General features: G+C 41.3%; 1 protein-coding gene across 3 annotated transcripts in view; it reads left to right on the top strand.

Annotated features, from left to right (window-relative positions):
- Positions 1-18,925, top strand: part of eps15 (epidermal growth factor receptor pathway substrate 15) — a 29,797-nt gene extending 10,872 nt beyond the window's left edge. For 2 of the 3 annotated variants that reach the window (XM_089000507.1, XM_089000506.1), the window contains exons 12-25: positions 537-619; positions 2,200-2,272; positions 3,575-3,736; positions 4,567-4,764; positions 4,861-5,250; positions 5,323-5,403; positions 6,315-6,480; positions 6,560-6,604; positions 7,390-7,787; positions 7,856-7,925; positions 8,003-8,073; positions 8,890-9,025; positions 11,471-11,676; positions 17,554-18,925. In XM_089000507.1, the coding sequence (XP_088856633.1) occupies positions 537-619; positions 2,200-2,272; positions 3,575-3,736; positions 4,567-4,764; positions 4,861-5,250; positions 5,323-5,403; positions 6,315-6,480; positions 6,560-6,604; positions 7,390-7,787; positions 7,856-7,925; positions 8,003-8,073; positions 8,890-9,025; positions 11,471-11,676; positions 17,554-17,694 (2,220 nt within the window). In that variant the 3' untranslated portion in view covers positions 17,695-18,925. Of the gene's footprint in view, positions 1-536; positions 620-2,199; positions 2,273-3,574; positions 3,737-4,566; positions 4,765-4,860; positions 5,251-5,322; positions 5,404-6,314; positions 6,481-6,559; positions 6,605-7,389; positions 7,788-7,855; positions 7,926-8,002; positions 8,074-8,889; positions 9,026-11,470; positions 11,724-17,553 lie in introns of all 3 variants that reach the window. The other variant, XM_089000508.1, reaches the window with a different exon arrangement.

Genomic DNA, 18,925 nt, shown 5'->3' with positions numbered 1-18,925 from the left:
ACTGATGTTCCTATTTTGATACTTTTTCTAAAAAGGTACATTCTTCACTATTTCTCCTGCTTTGCTTAAACTTATTTTTGGCTTGTTTTTTCTTTGCTGTCATTGCAACAGTTTTTTTTGTCGCTCTCTTTCTGCACTTCACATTTTTACTCTGCCCCCTTCTTATGCGGATGGAACCGCCTCCCCGAGTGAGTTAACGCTGTCCATTTCATTCCTCTGTATAAGTCACCATGCTTTCTTTTTCCACCATTTACGCGCAATTTCCCCAAAGTCAAAATACATTTAGTGTTGATGTTTGTGTTCCTATTTTTTTCTAGCCCTACACCTGGTTAGGTGACCTTTACAGAACCACTGCATTAATTTATGTTTTTATATATCATGTGTAACTTTTCTTCATCCTCATCAGTGTAGTTGTTCATTTGGTGTCTTTGTGCCATTATGTAACTTTCTTGTTGCTATGTAATATTTGTATCTATGTCCACAACTACTGGATGTTTGCCTTGAATAAACTAATCTCCCTGGTTCTTTTGTTCCAGAACAATTTGGCCAACCTGGCAGCTGACTTCTCTGCTATTAAGGAGTTGGACTCTCTCAGTAACGAAATTGTCGAATTACAAAGGTATGATTTGTATCACAGTAAAAGTCGTGCTAGCGATGGGATTTAAACATTTCAGTGCTAAGTCGTTCATTAATCATCCCGTCAAACTGTTTATTTTTCAGGATGTGAATATGGAGCCTCAAGTAGAGTATCGTTTTTATGATTGCGTAATCATCAGTTGAGTCTTTTCCATCAATTTAGGGCCAATTGCATTTTCAATCACACTCAGAGCTGACAAGAATGACTTACTAATGAGTAAGCAGAGGCTTCTGCCTCCTTGGGCATCACCACTAGAATGCTACGAATTCAAGATACAATAATACTAAAAGGCGGTTTCTATTTCCAAGTCTGTCTTCACCACACTGTCTGTGGAAACTATGTGCAAGATCAACTACATTATAATCATTGACCCCAAAAGTTGTCTGCTTTTCTTAGTAGCTTCCAGTTGATCAATTTCAAGGAATTATTTCCTGCTGTGTCCCTTTCCATGGGCACGCGGAAGCAGCCTTCCCTCGCTTGCACTCAAGAAGAGGTTGTACTAAACTCATTCACTGCCAGACGACGTGTAAAAATGTGTCCACTCCAGTGCCAGGGTTTTTGTCATTTGCACTCAAATTGCAGGACCCACAGATTATTGAGTTTTAGGACTACATAAACATTCAATTCATCAGAAAAAAAGTTAATTCCTAAGATATATGCGACTGAGGTTATCTGAGATTGAAATGGGGGCGGCTGTACGTACAAAAGGCAAATGCTGCCCCCTCGTGGGAGGGAAAAACATTGCCAGAGGTCTGACCAGCGCTTTATCCCCCCCCCCCCCCCCCCCCCCCCCCCCAAAAAAAAAAAAAAAAAAAGCAGCAAGAAAAAACAAAACCCGAACAAATTCGGGAATGATGCTCCACGTCATGCTTTTCAATTCCCGGATAAAATCGGGAATGGCAGTGAATGAGTTAAGTAACTCCATGCAGCAGTGCGATGATGAGGATAGACATATGCATGTATACTGTAGATCCACTGGTGGAAACTGTTCTTATATGAGAGGCACTGATCGATACTGTATAAATGAAAGAGGAATGGGGTGTACTTCAAAAACTAATAAATTATATATCTACAGTATATATATTTACTAAGATTTTAAAACTGCTAATCGTTTGATTGAGGATCAATGTAACTCTTTTCTTGGTTCTTCTGAAATTGTGCAGTGTATATGATGGCAAATATTTGCCACAAACTATTCAAATAAAATGCACTTAGAGTTGCTTTACTAAAGCACTGTAACAGACTTTGAGGCGGAAAGAGTAGGATGTAGGTTGGTCCTTCCACTCCTCCTCCCTCATGCCATCCTTCTGCTTCCCACCTCTCATCTCACCACATACTTAATAGATCAAGCACAAGCTCGCTTTCTCCGCATTGTCGCGGCGTCTGAGCAGTTTTCTTATTCAATTCCTATTTCCGTTTAAATCAAAGGTCATGGTTGTAAAGGAAGAGCGGGGGTCTGACAAGGGTTCAACCGAGGGCTGGCAATGTCATTGCAGTCTTGGAATTATACCTTCTTTGTCCTCATTTGCTAAACGTTCTTATGTGTTTTGCTGGGACCGCAGGGAGAAAACCACGGTGGAAGATGAGATCAAGGAGAAAGAGGCAGCCGTCAATGAGCGCAGCAACGAAGTCCAGGTAAGAGCAATTTATTGACCAATTGTTTAGTTTTAAATGTTAATTTTGACATCCCAATTGTTGGAAAAGGCAATACTTGTTTTTGCCATGTGCCTTTTTAAGATAGCATTCTCAGCGGGACAGTGAATATTTAATGGCACTGCTGTTGTTGAAATAAGTGATACTGAAATAGCACCAGCTACCCGAGATGTTTGGTGAACAACAACAGAGTCAAAGAGGCTGGTGGCATTGTGTGGGTGTGTCGGAATGATTAACGCCTAAGATGGATCCCTATTTTGGGCGATAGTGCCTGTTATTTCGGTGAAAAATGGGGGAGTCTTCTCAGGGGACTCTTGTATTGATGTGGTTCTTATATTGCTTGCTCTGCTTTTTCACTGTATCTACTTCTACACAGTCATGATTGACCTGATACCTGCACACAAATCCACACCACTTTCCGCTCATGATCATTTCTTGCTTGTGAACCTACATTTAGATGTTACATGAAAATTCTTGTTTCTGGAAACATGTCTGCAAAACCCTGCATATTTGCTCTTTCGGGGGAGAGAAAAAACACAAAACACCACATATTTATTCAGTGTTGTGATAAGGCCCAAGTCACATTAAAAATAAAATAATACAAATATTGGCAAGTTAAAAATTAGCTCACCATACGAGACTTCAGACTCATAATATTTACATGAGCACTTACTGAGATGATGTAGACTTGGAGTTACTCGGTGTGCAAATTCAGTTCCAGATTGGTATTCTCTTCACTGGGATTGAATATTTATTATTAATATTTATTTATTTTTGTGAAGATTATTTATTAATGAGAAACTTGCTATTTTTATGCTCATTCAAGGACATAAAACAGTTACTCTGCAACAATTCCTTTCACAAACTGTATAATTAATAATTTATAAAACTGTCTCGTGAAGATGCAGCATCAGGGTTAACGTTTAGATGTTTAAAAGATTTTCCATCATGAACATTTGTAAACGTTTCCGTGAAAGTCCCTGTTGCCGCTTCCGCTCTGAAGATGAGTCACACCAAGTGTCAACTGAAGTCTAACTGCAAATATATGAGCTGTTTACGTTTTCGAAGCCATGATATTGTGCAGAGGAATTTAGAATCAGTAGCATTGTAGTCACATACTGTGCAATAAATCTGGTTACGTGTAACAAGTCCTCCCCGTTTTAGAACTGCTCCCTGAAAGTGCTTTTTTTCCAAGATATTTTTTTATGGTAGAGACATTTGACAAATAATTTAAATTTGAGTTGCCTGTTCAGTCCCATGATGAGAGTGCCATGTTTTCCACAGGATCTACAGGGTGAGGTGGCAAGAGAAAGTGAAGCACTGCAGCAGCTTCAGACTCAGCGTCAGAAAGTCCAGGAGGCTTTGGAGGAACTGGACCATCAGAAAGGCTCACTGGAAGAGCAGCTGGCTCACATTCGCCAGGAGACCAGCCAAGAGAGCCAACTGGTGGGTTTGGCAAAAGGCTTTGTCGCATACTTGAAAAGAAGAAGGTTACAAAAACTTATTTTAAACGATTGTTGTTGGCATATATGTGTTATGAGAATGTTTTAATGATATAATGTCATCAGAGGTAGAAGTACATTGATTTGATTGTTTATTTGGCCTTTAATTTATAATCAGTAAAGGGATAATTCCAGAAATTTGAATATTTTGAATGAGTCATGATATTTCATTGGTTGATTCGAAATGTGGAAATGGTGCAGTTAATGATGGTAAGGTTTGACTACACAGTGAAATATTTTATTACTTGTTTTTCCAACAAATGTTGTGATTATAAGTATGCAGATGAGAAAAACTCAAAATTCCCCTTCCCAGCAAATGTTAACATAACAAGGAATCACAATTCACTTTGAGAAATAAATTATCTTGGTGTTGATCGTTTGAATGGTATTATGTGTTTAATGTATACAGAGTTCATCTTTTTTATTGAGCTACCAAAATGAATACATTATTATATGGTATCACAATTTCTTGAGATGTGCCTGTATGTTGTATAAAAAACTCCCGCAACAAAACACTAACACAATGCAACAAGTGTATTTTAGGAGCCGACAATAAAAATACAAATATTTTCCGAGTTGTTATCTTGTAATAACAGTGTTTTAAGGGGGGCATTTCTTTGTATATTTTTCACACTAATTGATCAGAAACGTTTTTTTCTTATCCTGTTTTCAGCCTTTCAACAATAATTATACTCTCATTTCTGTCATCCTTTGTGACATCATACTGTTTTAGCTTTTGTGTTTAATCATCGACTCCAATTTATTCTCCATCAGATTACATCGTTGCAGTCGGAGCACGAGGAACAGGAACAAAGGATATGTCAGTACGAGGAGGAGCTGGTCCAGGCTCGAGAGGAGCTTCTCGCTCTGCAGGAGGAGAGCCGGCAACTGCGGGAAAAGGTGCAAGTTGCACAGGAGCAACTCACACCTTTGCAGGAGTCTGTGCGCGACTCCTTCACACAAGTTGCTCAGGTCAGGTTAAAACATCCCAACCTGTTTCACACGTTTATCATCGCTCTAGCTGTACTGCGCTTCACTTTTTAACATTCTATCCGCACTGCTGTTCAGGTACAACACAGCCTGAACGACCTTCAGGTGGAGGAGAGGTCGATGGCAGCCCAGCTAAGTTGGAAGAGGGCTTTGGAAGACGATTCTCCGGTCATGGTCAATGGCTCGGCAGGGCCCACGCCAGAGCTCCACCACAGGGACCCCTTCCAGGAGGACCAACCTAAAGAGCAAACGGAAGATGAACCAGCTGCTCCCTCACACCCCCAAAAAGAACTTTCAGAACAAACAGAGAAAGGATTGAAGGAGAAGAAGGCGGAAGAGCGCCCCGAGACCCCCGAAGAGGCCAAACTGAAGCCTGATGCTTTGGATGACCTCTATACAAGCTTGGCAACCTCCGAGAACTACACAATTCTGTCGACGCGTCCCAAGCTACAGGAGAAAACCGTGAATGTATGTAACAATCAGGATAATTGAGCAGTCTGAATACTTGACATAACACACCTTCCTCTTTGACTTCACCAGGAACACAATAACCCTTCACCTGATGTGTCCTCTGAAGCCCAAGATGATGCTGCGACGTCACCTGAGACAAGCTCGCCTCAGGTAAAGGCTTCTCATTCAAGAATGATGATCAATTGATTTATTAATTGTTTGACATTACATCACCGCTGTGGAATTTGATGACACTCACCCATGAATGAATAAAATACAGTGGACCTCCGCATAAATTTCAGCATGCCCAAATCCCCTAATGCAGAGATAGTTTCCACCCGGTTTTCCATGGATTAAGTACAGGGTGACCCAAAAAGATGCGTACCCATGAAAATTTCAATTGTGGCTTTGATTAAAAAGCTATTTATTTCAAGATGCGTATTCCTCTTTCGGGAGAAAACATTGCTGCAGTGAGGGACTCAGTAAGATCCTTCTTTTTGGGTCACCCTCCTAAAAGAGGAGTGTGTAAAAGTGCTTCACAACTTTGTCAGACGAATACAGGTTTGCTTGCAACGAAATGGTAGAGATTTGGAACACATCTTGGGAAAGCCATGCATTGACTAAAAAATGACAGAAATAGCTGGAACTCTGGCAAATGGTCTTCCATAAACTGAATAATGTGTGGTTGTAATTTGAAATAAATAGCTTTATAATCAAAGCCACAATTGAAGTGTTCATTGGTACGCAGCTTTTTGGGTCACCCTGTATGGGCTTTGATTCTTTATCAGTTGTTTCTCGGTTATTTTTCCTCAGTGCACTTAAATTGGCTTCTACATAGATTTTTGCTCTTCACGGACTGCCCAGGGCCCGATCCCTGCATCGGATGTCATGCATGGCGTGCTCTTGAAAGCAGTTCAGGTCAATTTTATTTTAACCGGCAGAGGGCGCCATTGATTCAAGAAAGATATCTCAGAACATAACCTAACAGGAAGAGAACAGCGCGACCATTTTCGTGATCATGATTTTGAAGTTGTAAATTTGTCTCTTATTCCAAAGTAACTCAAATTCAACACTTTTCACAGGTGTCATCACCAGAGCCAGAGGTCAAACAGGAAGCTGCTGTCTCATCAGAAGTCATCCCGTCCTTATTACCATCTCAAGCGCTTCCTCCTCGCGCGGCACAGGCACCTACCGGCCAGCCATCTATGCCTGAGATGGACTTCTTCCACGCAGATCCGTTTACAGAACGTGAGCCCCATCGGACGTATTGCATGTGTCATTTGTTAACTTCTGACCGGCCCTTGGAAATGTGACATTTATTTGACAGATGATCCATTTAAAGATGACCTCTTTGGAAAAGTGGATACTGCTGGTAAGTTGGAGAAATCAACCACCAAATGCATTTGGAATCATCAAAGTTTACATCGATGAGAAGGTTTTTTCAGCCGTCATCTGTACAAATTTGAAGGTTTCGGACGTTTCGCCTCCTATCCAAGAGGCTTCGTCAGCGAACTAAAGTCTGACTGGTCGTATCGGCCCTATTTATATATCCCTAATGTCCAGACATGGCGGCGGCGGACACAGCTATGATAGGTCCCTACTCTCAGGTTGGGGGGGGGGGGGGGGGCAGAGGACTGGCCCCACTGATTGTTCCTACATTCCTGACTAACGACTGGCCTATTTGCCCCACTCCCACCGGTCAAAGTTTACAGCGTTCTTTTCCATGTCGCTGGCTCTGTAAGAAAAGATGTCAAATGAAATAATGTGTTCTTATAGACCCCATAAATTTTTCATAAATTGTACCGGCAGCATTTTAACATTCTTAACCGCCAAATTTGCATAAAGACTGATGCTGGTGACAAGCGCTGTAGAAAATAGATGGATTGATCTTGTGTCAGTTACTACACTCTTGCCGAGGTGCTGGTAATTTTCAAGAACCCTTGGTGAATATTTAAAAATAAAAAGCCAATCTCAACAAGCTGATTTTATGAATTTGAAAGAAAATGTGCAACAAAGGCAATATTCAAAATGTGTTTTGCTTTTTGGCATTGTTTCCCCCCTTCCGGGATTTGCCATCGTTCTCCAAAAACAATTGTCTTACAAGAATTAAAGCATTAACTTGCATCATACTTTTATTTTTTTCACCCCCCCTAACAGATCCATTTGGGGGAGATCCTTTTAAAGGGTCAGACCCTTTTGCTACAGACAATTTCTTCACGCCAACCGCCAGCAGCCATCTTCCCTCAGACGACCCTTTTTCTGGCTCAGCGGACCCGTTTGGGAACACCGCTGATGCGACAGAGCCAGACCTGTTTGCGGCCAAGCGCAACGATCCTACTTCAGCAACGGTGGCGGAACCGGACCCTTTCACTTCCCAATCTACAAATCCAGCAGTACCGGCCGCAGATCCCTTCAGCTCTACGGCCAAAGACACAGCTCAATCAGATCTGTTCCCTTGCTCGATAAATGCCACCGGTGATTCGGATCCATTTGGTTCTCAGTACAAAGGCACAGATCCATTTAGCACCTCTCCGCCCAGCGCTGGTCTGGCATTGGTGAGTCTGCTTTCAGACATTGAAAGACACAAACTCGTGTAAGGTTAATTTCACGTTTATATTTTTAGAAGGACCCCCCAGCAGCCAATGATCCTTTCGCTCCAGGTGGTACCACAGTGAGTGCCAACTCGCACCCAGGTAACTTTTTATGATCTCGTGGGGAGATACCTAAAGCCTAATATGCTTCAAATGTTTATTGTGCTCTTTGATGAAAGATCCATTTGCTGCTGTGTTTGGGAATGAATCATTTGGAGGGGGCTTTGCTGACTTCAGTGCCCTGACAAAGGTAATATTTATTTTTAGCATCATGATTGTGCATTCTTTTTTTTTTTCAATTTATGGCAGTGGAAGTCCAGTGGGATGTATACATGGTTGTTGTCTGTCTATGACTAAGCATAATGTCTCTATTATTAAACAAGCTCACAGTCAACCAGGATGTTCTATGGCTGTATATTTCTGTCTCTATTTCCTGTAAATTACACTACCGTGCAGGGCATAGCAATTATAGAAAAATGCTTATCATTATTGTTTTGATTGAAATTTAAATCACAGTTAATAAACACGATTATATGTCAGTTCGTGGATGAACAACCAGAAAACAAATAAGTAAAAAGTAAGAAAATATATTCCAAAAATAAATTGCTTTTCTTTGTATGTATTATGATTGTGCTTTGTTTAATTGGCTGGCAACCAGTTCAGATCGTAACCCTCCTGCTCCCCGAAGACAGCTGAGAGGTTCCAGCACGGCTGCAACCTTGAGGATAAGAGGATTCGAAAATGGATGGGTTTAAAAATAAATACATCAAAATGAACGTGTGATGGGAAAATGAAGCTTCAAATTTGCTTCATGAACCAGTTGCATTTTTTTTATTCTAGAAGCTACTATTGGTTTAATTTTAGTGGTTGAAGTAATGGTGATGGGTGTTCGTTCATCCCATTGTTGAACAGAGATTCACATCGAGAGGAATCCAAAAATAGCACAGGTTCATAAATTGGAACAAAAACATTGAAACTGATACCAGTAAGGATGAGTATTCCGGACAATGAATAATTTACAAACTTCTAACGTTGATCTCTGTATTTATTTTCTTGAATGTTGCAGTCAAACGGTGCCGATCAGTTTGGCATCAACAATAAGAACTTGTTCCAGGTCGACAGCCAGTCCGCCCACGCGGACGTTCCCCCAGCCCTTCCTCCCAAAACGGGTACTCCCACGAGACCGCCACCTCCACCTCCAGGTCAGTACAGAGTCGTTGATGATGCAATTTTCAAGCTGTCAATCAAAAGTGAGTAAAGCAAAACTTTTTTTTTTGTCATCTCATTTATGTTTTGTTGATTTAAATGTACCCCACACTTGTTTGGTAGAATTTTGTGTACTTGTCAGAGTGAAAACTAAGACTGCATGTCAAAGTGCTTCAAGTAGTAGTTTATTTTGTGGAAACCAAACATATGAAACCAAACCTTTTTGTATCATAATTCTGATATTGTTTGTTGTAATTCAAATTCATTTATTGCTCATGTATCTCAAAAATAAACATGGGAAGAGCACCTTCATAAAAAAAAAATCCATCTTAAATCGCTACATTTATGTGAAAAAAAATCTTGGATTGATTACAAATATTTTCCGGTGTATAAGCCTCACCCAAAAGCCTTGACTTTTGTCAACAGATGACCCTGCACCTTATATGTGAAGCAATATTGAGCCACAACAGGTCTCAGAACTACTGTCAGCAGCCACCGACTCCATTTCCCCTTGAAGAACAAGTCGTGCTGAAGCCAACCTGTACTGTAGCACCTTATAATGTGGTGTGCCTTATATTTAGAAAACTTTTAGATATAACTGTATATTTGGAAAACTTTTTTCATTCATTGAAGGTGTGCCTTATAGTCCGGTATGCCTTATATATTGAAAACGTTTGAAAATATCCCATTCATTGGGGGTGCGCCTTCTACTCCGGTGTGCATTATACACCGGAAAATACTATATACAGTGGGGCCTCGGTTTACGAACACCTTGCCTTATGAAGTTTTCGGTTTACGAACGTTAAATTTATGAAAATTAAACCTTGGATTAAGCACTACTTTTCGCACACACACACCCCCACCACGGCTGGCGGAGTAATCTTCGGCGGAAGAACACCAAAGCACACGACCGAACAGCGCCCCAGCCGGCCTTCCTTTCCACACCCCCTTTCTATGAGTGCACTCATCGATCGTCTTCAAGGATACTTTTGCTGTTATGGGACCGAAAAAGACCCCACCACAGTCTCGTATTCAGCCGAAGAAGACACAAAACAAAATTACAGTCGAGGAGAAGAAGGAGATCATTGAGAAACACGAACGAGGTGTGCGTTTGTGGCGTCACAGGTGCGCACCGCGGCTTTCATGTGAATCTCAACCTGACACATTTCCCACGCTGTGTGTCACTTCCCTGAGAGTAATTTTCTACTACCATTTTACAAATAACGAGCCCGGTACCGATATGTTAAGTCCACCATTGCTACCATCCTTCGCAACAAAGCTTTACACAAAGGCGTTATTTACTCGATGCTTTCACGTGACTAATGACACCGAACTTGTCGCGTGCGTGTTGACAGCTGGGGCGGGGCAGCCGCTCCCGACCTCCGCCAGCTGCTGTCAATGCCTTAATCACCGATACTGGGACATTTCAACGAGTCGCTGTCACATCACCAGTGACATGATTACGACGCCTCGCGCCTTGCCAGTGTCTTGGTCTTGCCAGCACAAGAGTTTGCTTCGCCCGAGGTGATTGTTAGCCGCGCTAACAATCGCAAGTTTTTGCACCCCCGTGTGCCATTTGGGTACTTCCGGGTTGAGTGAACGCTGGCGTGTGTAGCTGCCGCTGCTCACCCTCAGAAAAAATATTCTGTCACTGTAAAGTGTCCTTGAGAGTTTGGAAAGGCGCTTATAAATGAAATGTATTATTATTATTTATTTTGCCTAGCTTGATAGGCTGGACGGATCGCCCCCGCCTGCCTCCTTTTGTCGCTTCATTCCAGGTCCGTGGAATCATCGGACTCGCGCCTTTTGTTGTAATAAAATGTCTGCCAGCACCTATGGGACTCGAAGTGGATGCAGATGACATCGAGGAGCTTGTTGCTGACCATAATGAGGTCCTCAACACAGAGGATTTGATTAGCCTTCAAGAGGACAAGCAGAAGCAGGCCATTCAGGAGTTGATGTGCAGGCTTTTATTGAACAGTTACATCCAGAAAAGGCTATGAGAATCATCAACATGATGAATGATAATGTGATGCCTCAGTTTCGTAACACCTTACAAGTCAGAAAGCAACAGGTGTCAATTAGGATCCATCACAAATGTAAACAAAGTGACTTCATTATACAGTGCAGTGTATTTGTTTCATACAATAGCACAATTATTATACATAGAATTGGGTATATTGTCTGTAGTTTTAAGGCTTATATAGTTGAAAATTATATTTTATGGAGACCTGGGAACAGATTTTTCTCATTTTAATGGTTACCTATGGGAAATGAATTTTTGGGATACACACTTTTCCCCTTACACACTCTGTCTGGGAACCAATTAAGTTTGTAAGCCATGGCCCCACTGTATGTCAAAATCATTTAGCCCTTGTGGAAAAGCAGCTTTAGCGTGTTTGCATGATCGTCTAAAACAAGCACTTGCTTGGTTATCGCAGGTAAGAGAGCCTCCCTCTCCAGAACAGAGTCCGCAGACTCCTTCCACCGACGTGGCCACTTCCCTACGCAAACCTCGGGAGAGTTTTCCTCGTCTTCCTCCTCCTCCTCCCTGCCTGCTAAGGATCCCGCAGCCGACCCCTTCGCCCCTTCTTCCCCTCCTCGTCAACATGTTCAGGAAGCTGACCGATTTGCCAGCTTTGACAAAGTGAGCATCACCTCCTCATCCTCTCCCTCACCGCCATCTGACTCTCAGTAGACACACACACACACACACACACACACACACACACACACACACACACACACACACACACACACACACACACACACACACTCGTCTTTCGTCTGTGCTTTTCTCTCAATCCCCCCATCCACTCCCACAAGAAATCAATCAACACTTTGTGAACACATTCCTTACATATACAGTAAAGTCTCGTTATATCGATATCGGTTATATCGATAGTACCGCTTATTACGATACTATTTCTATGAACGCAAGGAGAAAATTACATGCGCGCAGGTTCGGATATATCGATATTTTTTCGGACTCCCGAGAATATCGATATAACGAGACTTTACTGTACTTTGATTTTTCTTAATCATCAATGTGGTGGTTTGGGTATTTTCTTTTTTTTTTCATTTTTGGTGAGCAACTCTCAATGTCAATGGCTTTTCCTATTTGTTAGGCCCCTGCTATTTTAATGCTATTTGAACGCACCGTAGTGTTCTTATTTTCAATCCCCAAATATAGTTCTCTTTGAATTCAGTTTGGCCGGAAACATTAACCGCGGGTGGCATCAAACCCCCTGGAAGTTATTTTCTGATGAAATATTCATCATTTGCCACACTTATGTTTATTTTGACTCACAAGTTAGATAACTTGTATGTCAAAGCAACGCATAGTTTGAATATAATTTACCAGCACTTATGATTCTGAGGATTATCTTGATTAAGCAGCAAATTTAAGTGGTTAAAAAAATTGAAAAAATCTCACATACAAGTGCTGCACTGGAAGAGAAACACTTCAAAATGACGAGAACAACAAGCATTACAATTGAAGAGCGAATATAGTTCATTACTTTGAATAGTGTTGAGGCCATGGCCCGACACAGCACGTCTTGCATGTTTTGTTACATATGCCAGTCAGTCACATGAATGCTAGGCAGTGAATGGAAGGATAATGCAGGACAAAGAGGAAGAATTTGATTGTAGCAATGCAATGTGGGATGCATGATTTCATTACTGCCACAACTCAGATCACATGATCATACCCGCATGATGCCTGCACGCCCTTTCTCATGTAGCTAGTGCTTTTTGTGTGTGTTTGTGTTTGTGTCTGTGCGTGTGTGTTTCTGTGTCTTTGTCCTTACATTGAACACTTTGAATAAAAAATTCAATCAAGGGCACCCTCTTCGACTTCAGTGCTTCTATCTGCATGTCATTGCATGAGCTTTTGCAACATTACCATCAGCCAAAATTTCCAATTTACTTAGCAATTTATTTAAATGAGTGAAACTTTACTGCCACAGAGCCACATGCATTTATTTTCAAACAGAACTTATGTTTGAAAAGCAAATACAGTGGAATCCCCAAAAGTTGATTTCATTCTGTGATCCTGGTTGACTTCCAAGACCCAACACCAAGCCCCCAACAACCCCAAAGATACATTCCCTCCACAAAAAAACCATAAATTCTCACGTCATTACAAAATAATGGAAATATTTCTACAAGCTTTTAATGTTGTTATTTGAGGTGTGGTGCTCATTAAATGAAACTGGTTATAGATTGGTGAATGGCTTTAATTAAAGCAGTGGCAGTTATTTCAGGAAAACTTGTAAATCATTGAAGTATAAAGAGATTAGGACCTATTAGGATCTATAACACTAAATCAAATAAACGTGTCCGTTTTATAAACTGCAATCTACTGGACTTTTATAGTAAACTATCACACTGAACCTAAAATGCACTGTAACGTTTACATGAGCTGAATGTGCAAGTGTTTATGAACTCATTCACTGCCAGACGTGCAAAAATGTGTCCACTCCAGTGCCAGGGTTTTTGTCATAGTCATTCGAATTCCAGGACCCACAGAATATTGAGCTTTAGAAATGCACAAACATTCAATGCAGCGTAAGAAACCTGAGATTCGCTTCTTTCATCAGAAAAAAAATTCCTAAATTATATGGGCTTAGGAGTTTAAAATGAGGGCGGCTGTCCAAAAATGACAATACAATACATACATATTGGTTACATGGGCAGCAATGTTGCTGTGCCAATGACCATTTTGTGTTTGGGAGCCTTTTACTGAGCGAGTTGCTTGTTCTGTAGCCACAAAGGGACATAAGTCTTCTTGTGCCGGTCCCAAGCCCGGATAAATACAGAGGGTTGTGTCACGAAGGCATCCGACGTAAAAGCTTGGCCAAAACAAACATGCGGATCAAACCTCTCAAGATGGAGGACACTGATTTGCTGTGGCGACCCCTTGTAGGGAAAAGCCGAAAGGAAAAGAAGACATACATATTGGTTTATATAGCGCTTTAACAACAGCTGAAGCTGGAACATAGCGCTAACATGGAAAAGAGGGAACTGCTGCCCCCTTGTGGAAGGGAAAAACATAGCCAGCAATTTATCGGCACCCAAACAAGAAAAAGCAAAACCCGAACAAATTCAGGAATGACGCTCCATGTCACATTTTCAATTCCCGAATACATTTGTGAATGGCAGTGAATGAGTTAAGAATTGGTCAGTACGATGTAAGCAACTCTTCATTGTGCTGTTCACATTTTGACATGAGACCAAAAGGTGACAAATGAGTAACGTTATCTTGCGACAGCGAGGCTTCAAGCAGCGAAAGAGGTCACGTGCTAACAGTACCACCAGCACATTGCAAAACAGAGACTGAGAGTCACAGAAAGGCATAAAAGTGGGACGTTATTGGACGATTTCAAGGATCAAATAGTTGTGATTATTCAGCTTCTTTTCAGAGAACGACACATTGTGCATTAAGCGCTGACGCTTAGAATCGTTGGATATTTGCATTTAAAAGTTGAGAGCGGTTCAAATTAAATGCACCTGTCGTCCCTGTAAAATCTGGGCAGCAACACAGCTTAATTGGACCTTCTGACATTTACAGACATTATGGTTTCTCCACCATGAACGGCCTCTATTCAAAGTAAGGCTTACTGCAATAACACGCCTTGCTACAATTAAACATGAAGTCCTCTTTGGAAGGAAAATACAGTATTAAGAAACGGCATCCCAATTTTCATCCTACTTTAATTTACCGGTACACTGATCACATGGTCACTCTTCATCATCATTCTCTTAAATTGACTTAAGTTGATTTGCATGATTTGTTTTCATCCTCCATCAGCATCACGTGTTCCGGTCGTGACAATCCATGTTTTCTGTTTTGGATTTTTTTTTCAGTGCCTTAACTGTTGAAAATGTTCTGTTCTCACATATGATATGCCATAACTTGACATCTCTTGATTGGGTACACCTACATCAGGGATAGCCAACGGCCGCATGACAATACTGAGTAAAATTGCTGGAAAAAAAAATAATCCCCCCAAAAATTAATTAACACAGATAAAATGTGTCAATTTTATCTGCGTGTTAAATTTTTTAAATACTCAAAAAATATTCCTATAATATTGACTAACATTTCACTAATCAACAGGAAAATGTTAGGGGATAAGAAAGTACAAATCCAAATATGCAAAACATTACAAATATTCAAATCTGAAGCTAGTTTTAAAGGACAACTGACAAGTTGTGTCCATAATTTGTAAAATCACTTCAAACGACTTCTACTTAGCGCATTTTACAAAGATTCCACCGCATATAGCTATATTTTACGTTTTAAGACTCGCGCTGAATATTCATGAAGTCTCGTTTTCGAGTTGATGACGATACCCAAAGTGACATCACATTCGGAACGCCCCTGACCGAGAAAGCGACACACAATGCATTTTGACTACTTTTTTTTGTCTGAAAACACTGTGTTGATCACAAAATTAGAAGGACAACTACATAAATAACGCGACGAAGAATCGTGTGTCATAGCCAATTGCGGTAACACGCATAAAGAAGGTGTAAGTTTACACAAATTCCCAGCAGACAAATCAGCCCATTTCCAACGGACCAGAGCAGTCAACCAGCGGAGGTGAACGAGGAAGCTAACCAGAGTTAGCGATTCAGCGCTTGGATAGCGGACGTTTGATGCATGTTTACTCATTTAGTCACACTGCATGCTAACTGAGCTCACCTGGTGAAAGAGAGCAATCGCCATATTAGTGGAGCAAACCGATCGGACAAATATCCACTTTCCACGTGTCATTTTTTTACTCTGGAGCGCTGTCAAGAGAGGAGCTCTCTCTCTCTCGTCTCAACCTCTTTGATGTTCGTGTGCTTGTTTGAAGTGTGGCGGTCTCCTTTGTGCGTGTGCGTAAAACCCACCTCTCTGTCTTCTACGACGGATTTTAACCAAGCACTGGCAGCTTCACGGCTCTTATAAGCTTATTCATATACTGGACGAAATGCAGCTTGTGCGCCATCTTGTGCAGTTTCTGGGCGCTACATCGGAGTCCAGATCTTCGGCTCGAATTGATACGGAAGGCATTCTTTAATCGATTGCAAACATTTATGCTTTCATCTTCAGAACTATTTGCATCATATTCATAACTGGATGACAAGCAAGAAAGCATCTTCTCCGAATCTGAACACTCTGAAGCCATTGTTTTGATTCTGGAGCAAGGCAGTGTGTGACCAATAGTGACGTCATGAACAAGGGGGCGGGACTTTCTGAATCTCCCCAGCTCATTGTGGCAGTTTTGGGACACTAAGTCGTTTTTATTGGTGTTTTGCATTTGACTGAAAATATCAGCCCGCGTGTTTTGGGTATTTTAGATGCTATAAAACGTTTTCCCTGACGTCAGTTATGGAACAAAAAATGGTGTTGGTTGTCCTTTAAGTTGTAATAATACTAGTCACCACTAGATGGCAGACACATTTTTGTTCCCACCTCTACTACAATGTGCATAAGGCTAATTATTAATATTTTTTGGTCGATTTTGAATAATATAAAGACAAACATAGGACCACACTATTACTAAAAATCTGAGTGACTTGATTTGTATGAAAAAGTGTAGAAAATAAGTTAAGGTTTTTTTTGTTCAACGGTATGTGCGTGTGTGTGTGTGTGTGTGTGTGTGTGTGTGTGTGTGTGTGTGTGTGTGTGTGTGTGTGTGTGTGTGCGTGTGCGTGTGTGTGTGTGCGTGTGTATGTGTGAGAGAGACAGAGAGAGAGAGACTTGCTTGTTAACTCATTCACTGCCATTCACAAATTTACTTGGGAATTGAAAATATGATGTGAAGCACCATTCCCGAATTTATTCTGCTTTTGTTTTTTTCATGCATGGGTGCCGTTAAAGCGCTGGCTTTGGCCTCTGGCAATGTTTTTTTCCCTGCCACAAGGGGCAGCATGTCCCTTTTTCTCATGTTAGTGCTTTGTTCCAGCTCCAGCTGTTGTTAAAGTGCTATATAAACCAATCTGTATGTACTGCACTGTATTTTGGACTGCTGCCCTTGTTTCAAGCTCATATAACTCCAGACCCATATAATTTAGGAATTAGCTCTTTTTTTCTGATGAAAGAAGAGTATCATGTTTCTTACACTGCATTGAATGTTTATGTAGTTCTAAAAGTCAATATTCTGTGGGTCCTGCAATTTTTTCACATTGTCTGACAAACATGCAGATCAAACTTCTCTAAAGATGGAGGACACTGATTTGCTGTGGCGACCCCTTTAAGGGAAAAGCCGAAAGGAAACGAAGAAGAGAGTCTGGCAGTGAATGAGTTAATATCAATAAAAACAGATTGTCCACTATTTTAAAAGCTGATTTGTGCCTTTAGATACAAATACTCCAATTTAGGCTCTCTTTGAAGAGCAGTCCGGTTGTATCTACTTCGAAGTCAGTTGGTATGTGATCTAGGTCACCCGCGACAAAATTTGTGGAGTCACCAACATTTCAGTCACAGGTCACAATCCGGTTAACATACCATGTGTGTCTTTTGTGTCAGTACCCAACGGAAGAAGACATGATCGAGTGGGCAAAACGCGAGAGCGAGCGGGAAGAGAAAGAGCGTCTGGCCAGGCTCACCCAGCAGGAACAAGAGGACCTGGAGTTAGCCATCGCTCTCAGCAAATCTGAACTCTCCTGAGGGGCTTCTCCCCCCTTGGCCATCACACCCCACCAAAAAAAAAACCTCTATTCTCCACGTTTCCCTCACCCGCTCCACACATGGCCCGTTTCAGAAACAAGGCGTCGTGGAGACCTTGAAGGACTAATGCAGCGCGTCTTTGGACTAAAGCAACGTTGTCCTCCGGACTGTCTTTTCCATCCTATTGTGAGGATGAACGGGAAAAACAATAATTCTTCAGGATTATGACTTACTCCCGAATGTAATTTATCCTAAACCTGCACTCACACTTATAAAGCTTTATCCACTATCCTAACGCACTACGGTCCAATTCAGAACCTCTCTTGCTCATTTTGTGAAGAATGTTAGCAGTAAAGATGTGTTAAAGTCCTCCAACTGGAATGTAGAAGCCATCATGACTGAATGTGATTTTTTTTTTTTTATATCTTTCCCCCTAACCGCCTCGCCCCAACCAAATGACAACAAGCAGATGTGAAGTGTGAGCCCACTATGGTTTATCTCAGAAAAGCAGGAAATAAACGGTATCCAAATAATTGTGATATGAAGCGAGCATGAAGATTCAACGTCAGCCGCGATATTTGCAGATGTAAAAGAAATGTAACATTTGAGAAACTGTCATAATTTTGTGGCATCTTTTTAAATACTGTCATAACTTGAATTTTGATGTAGTTTTTTTTGCGCTTTTTTTAGACGGAAGTTACGAGTGCACCGTCAATATTTAGTGTAGCAGCAGTTGGGTCGTGCTCTTGTGCAAATGCAACGACAGAATCCACTTGAACGCTGCTTTTCGAACTACATATGTACAGCAAAATGGAACAAATAAATGCAGAGATCATTAAATGTACACAACACTTCCAGGTTTACTCGTGAATGACTCTGTGTCTGAGTGGCAGCGCACACACCTACGTCACTAGGTCTACTCTCATTATAAATACGGTTCTGCTTTGAGATGTGAGTTTAAAGGAGCGTCAGCGCAGAGCGCCAATGCGTCTGTGGATTTATGTGGGACATGAGATGTGAGGCAATCTCCTTTCCTCAATGGATGCTACAGCTGCGTGTTTGCTTTCAACATTTAGCTTGTAGTAGACGTGCACATTCCACCATGATGTCCCTGATCCACTGCTGAAAAGGACGCTTTGATCCTCTCCTCTCTCATCTAGAACTGCTTCATATCACAAAGAGGGTAGAGCAAGTGTCGAAGAATAAATGACTCTCTGTGTCTTTGTGTTGT

Source organism: Hippocampus bargibanti, linkage group LG07, assembly GCF_051943395.1.
Source record: "Hippocampus bargibanti isolate YZ-2025 linkage group LG07, ASM5194339v1, whole genome shotgun sequence".
Lineage (NCBI taxonomy): Eukaryota > Metazoa > Chordata > Actinopteri > Syngnathiformes > Syngnathidae > Hippocampus > Hippocampus bargibanti.
This window is presented reverse-complemented; position numbering and strand designations above follow the sequence as displayed.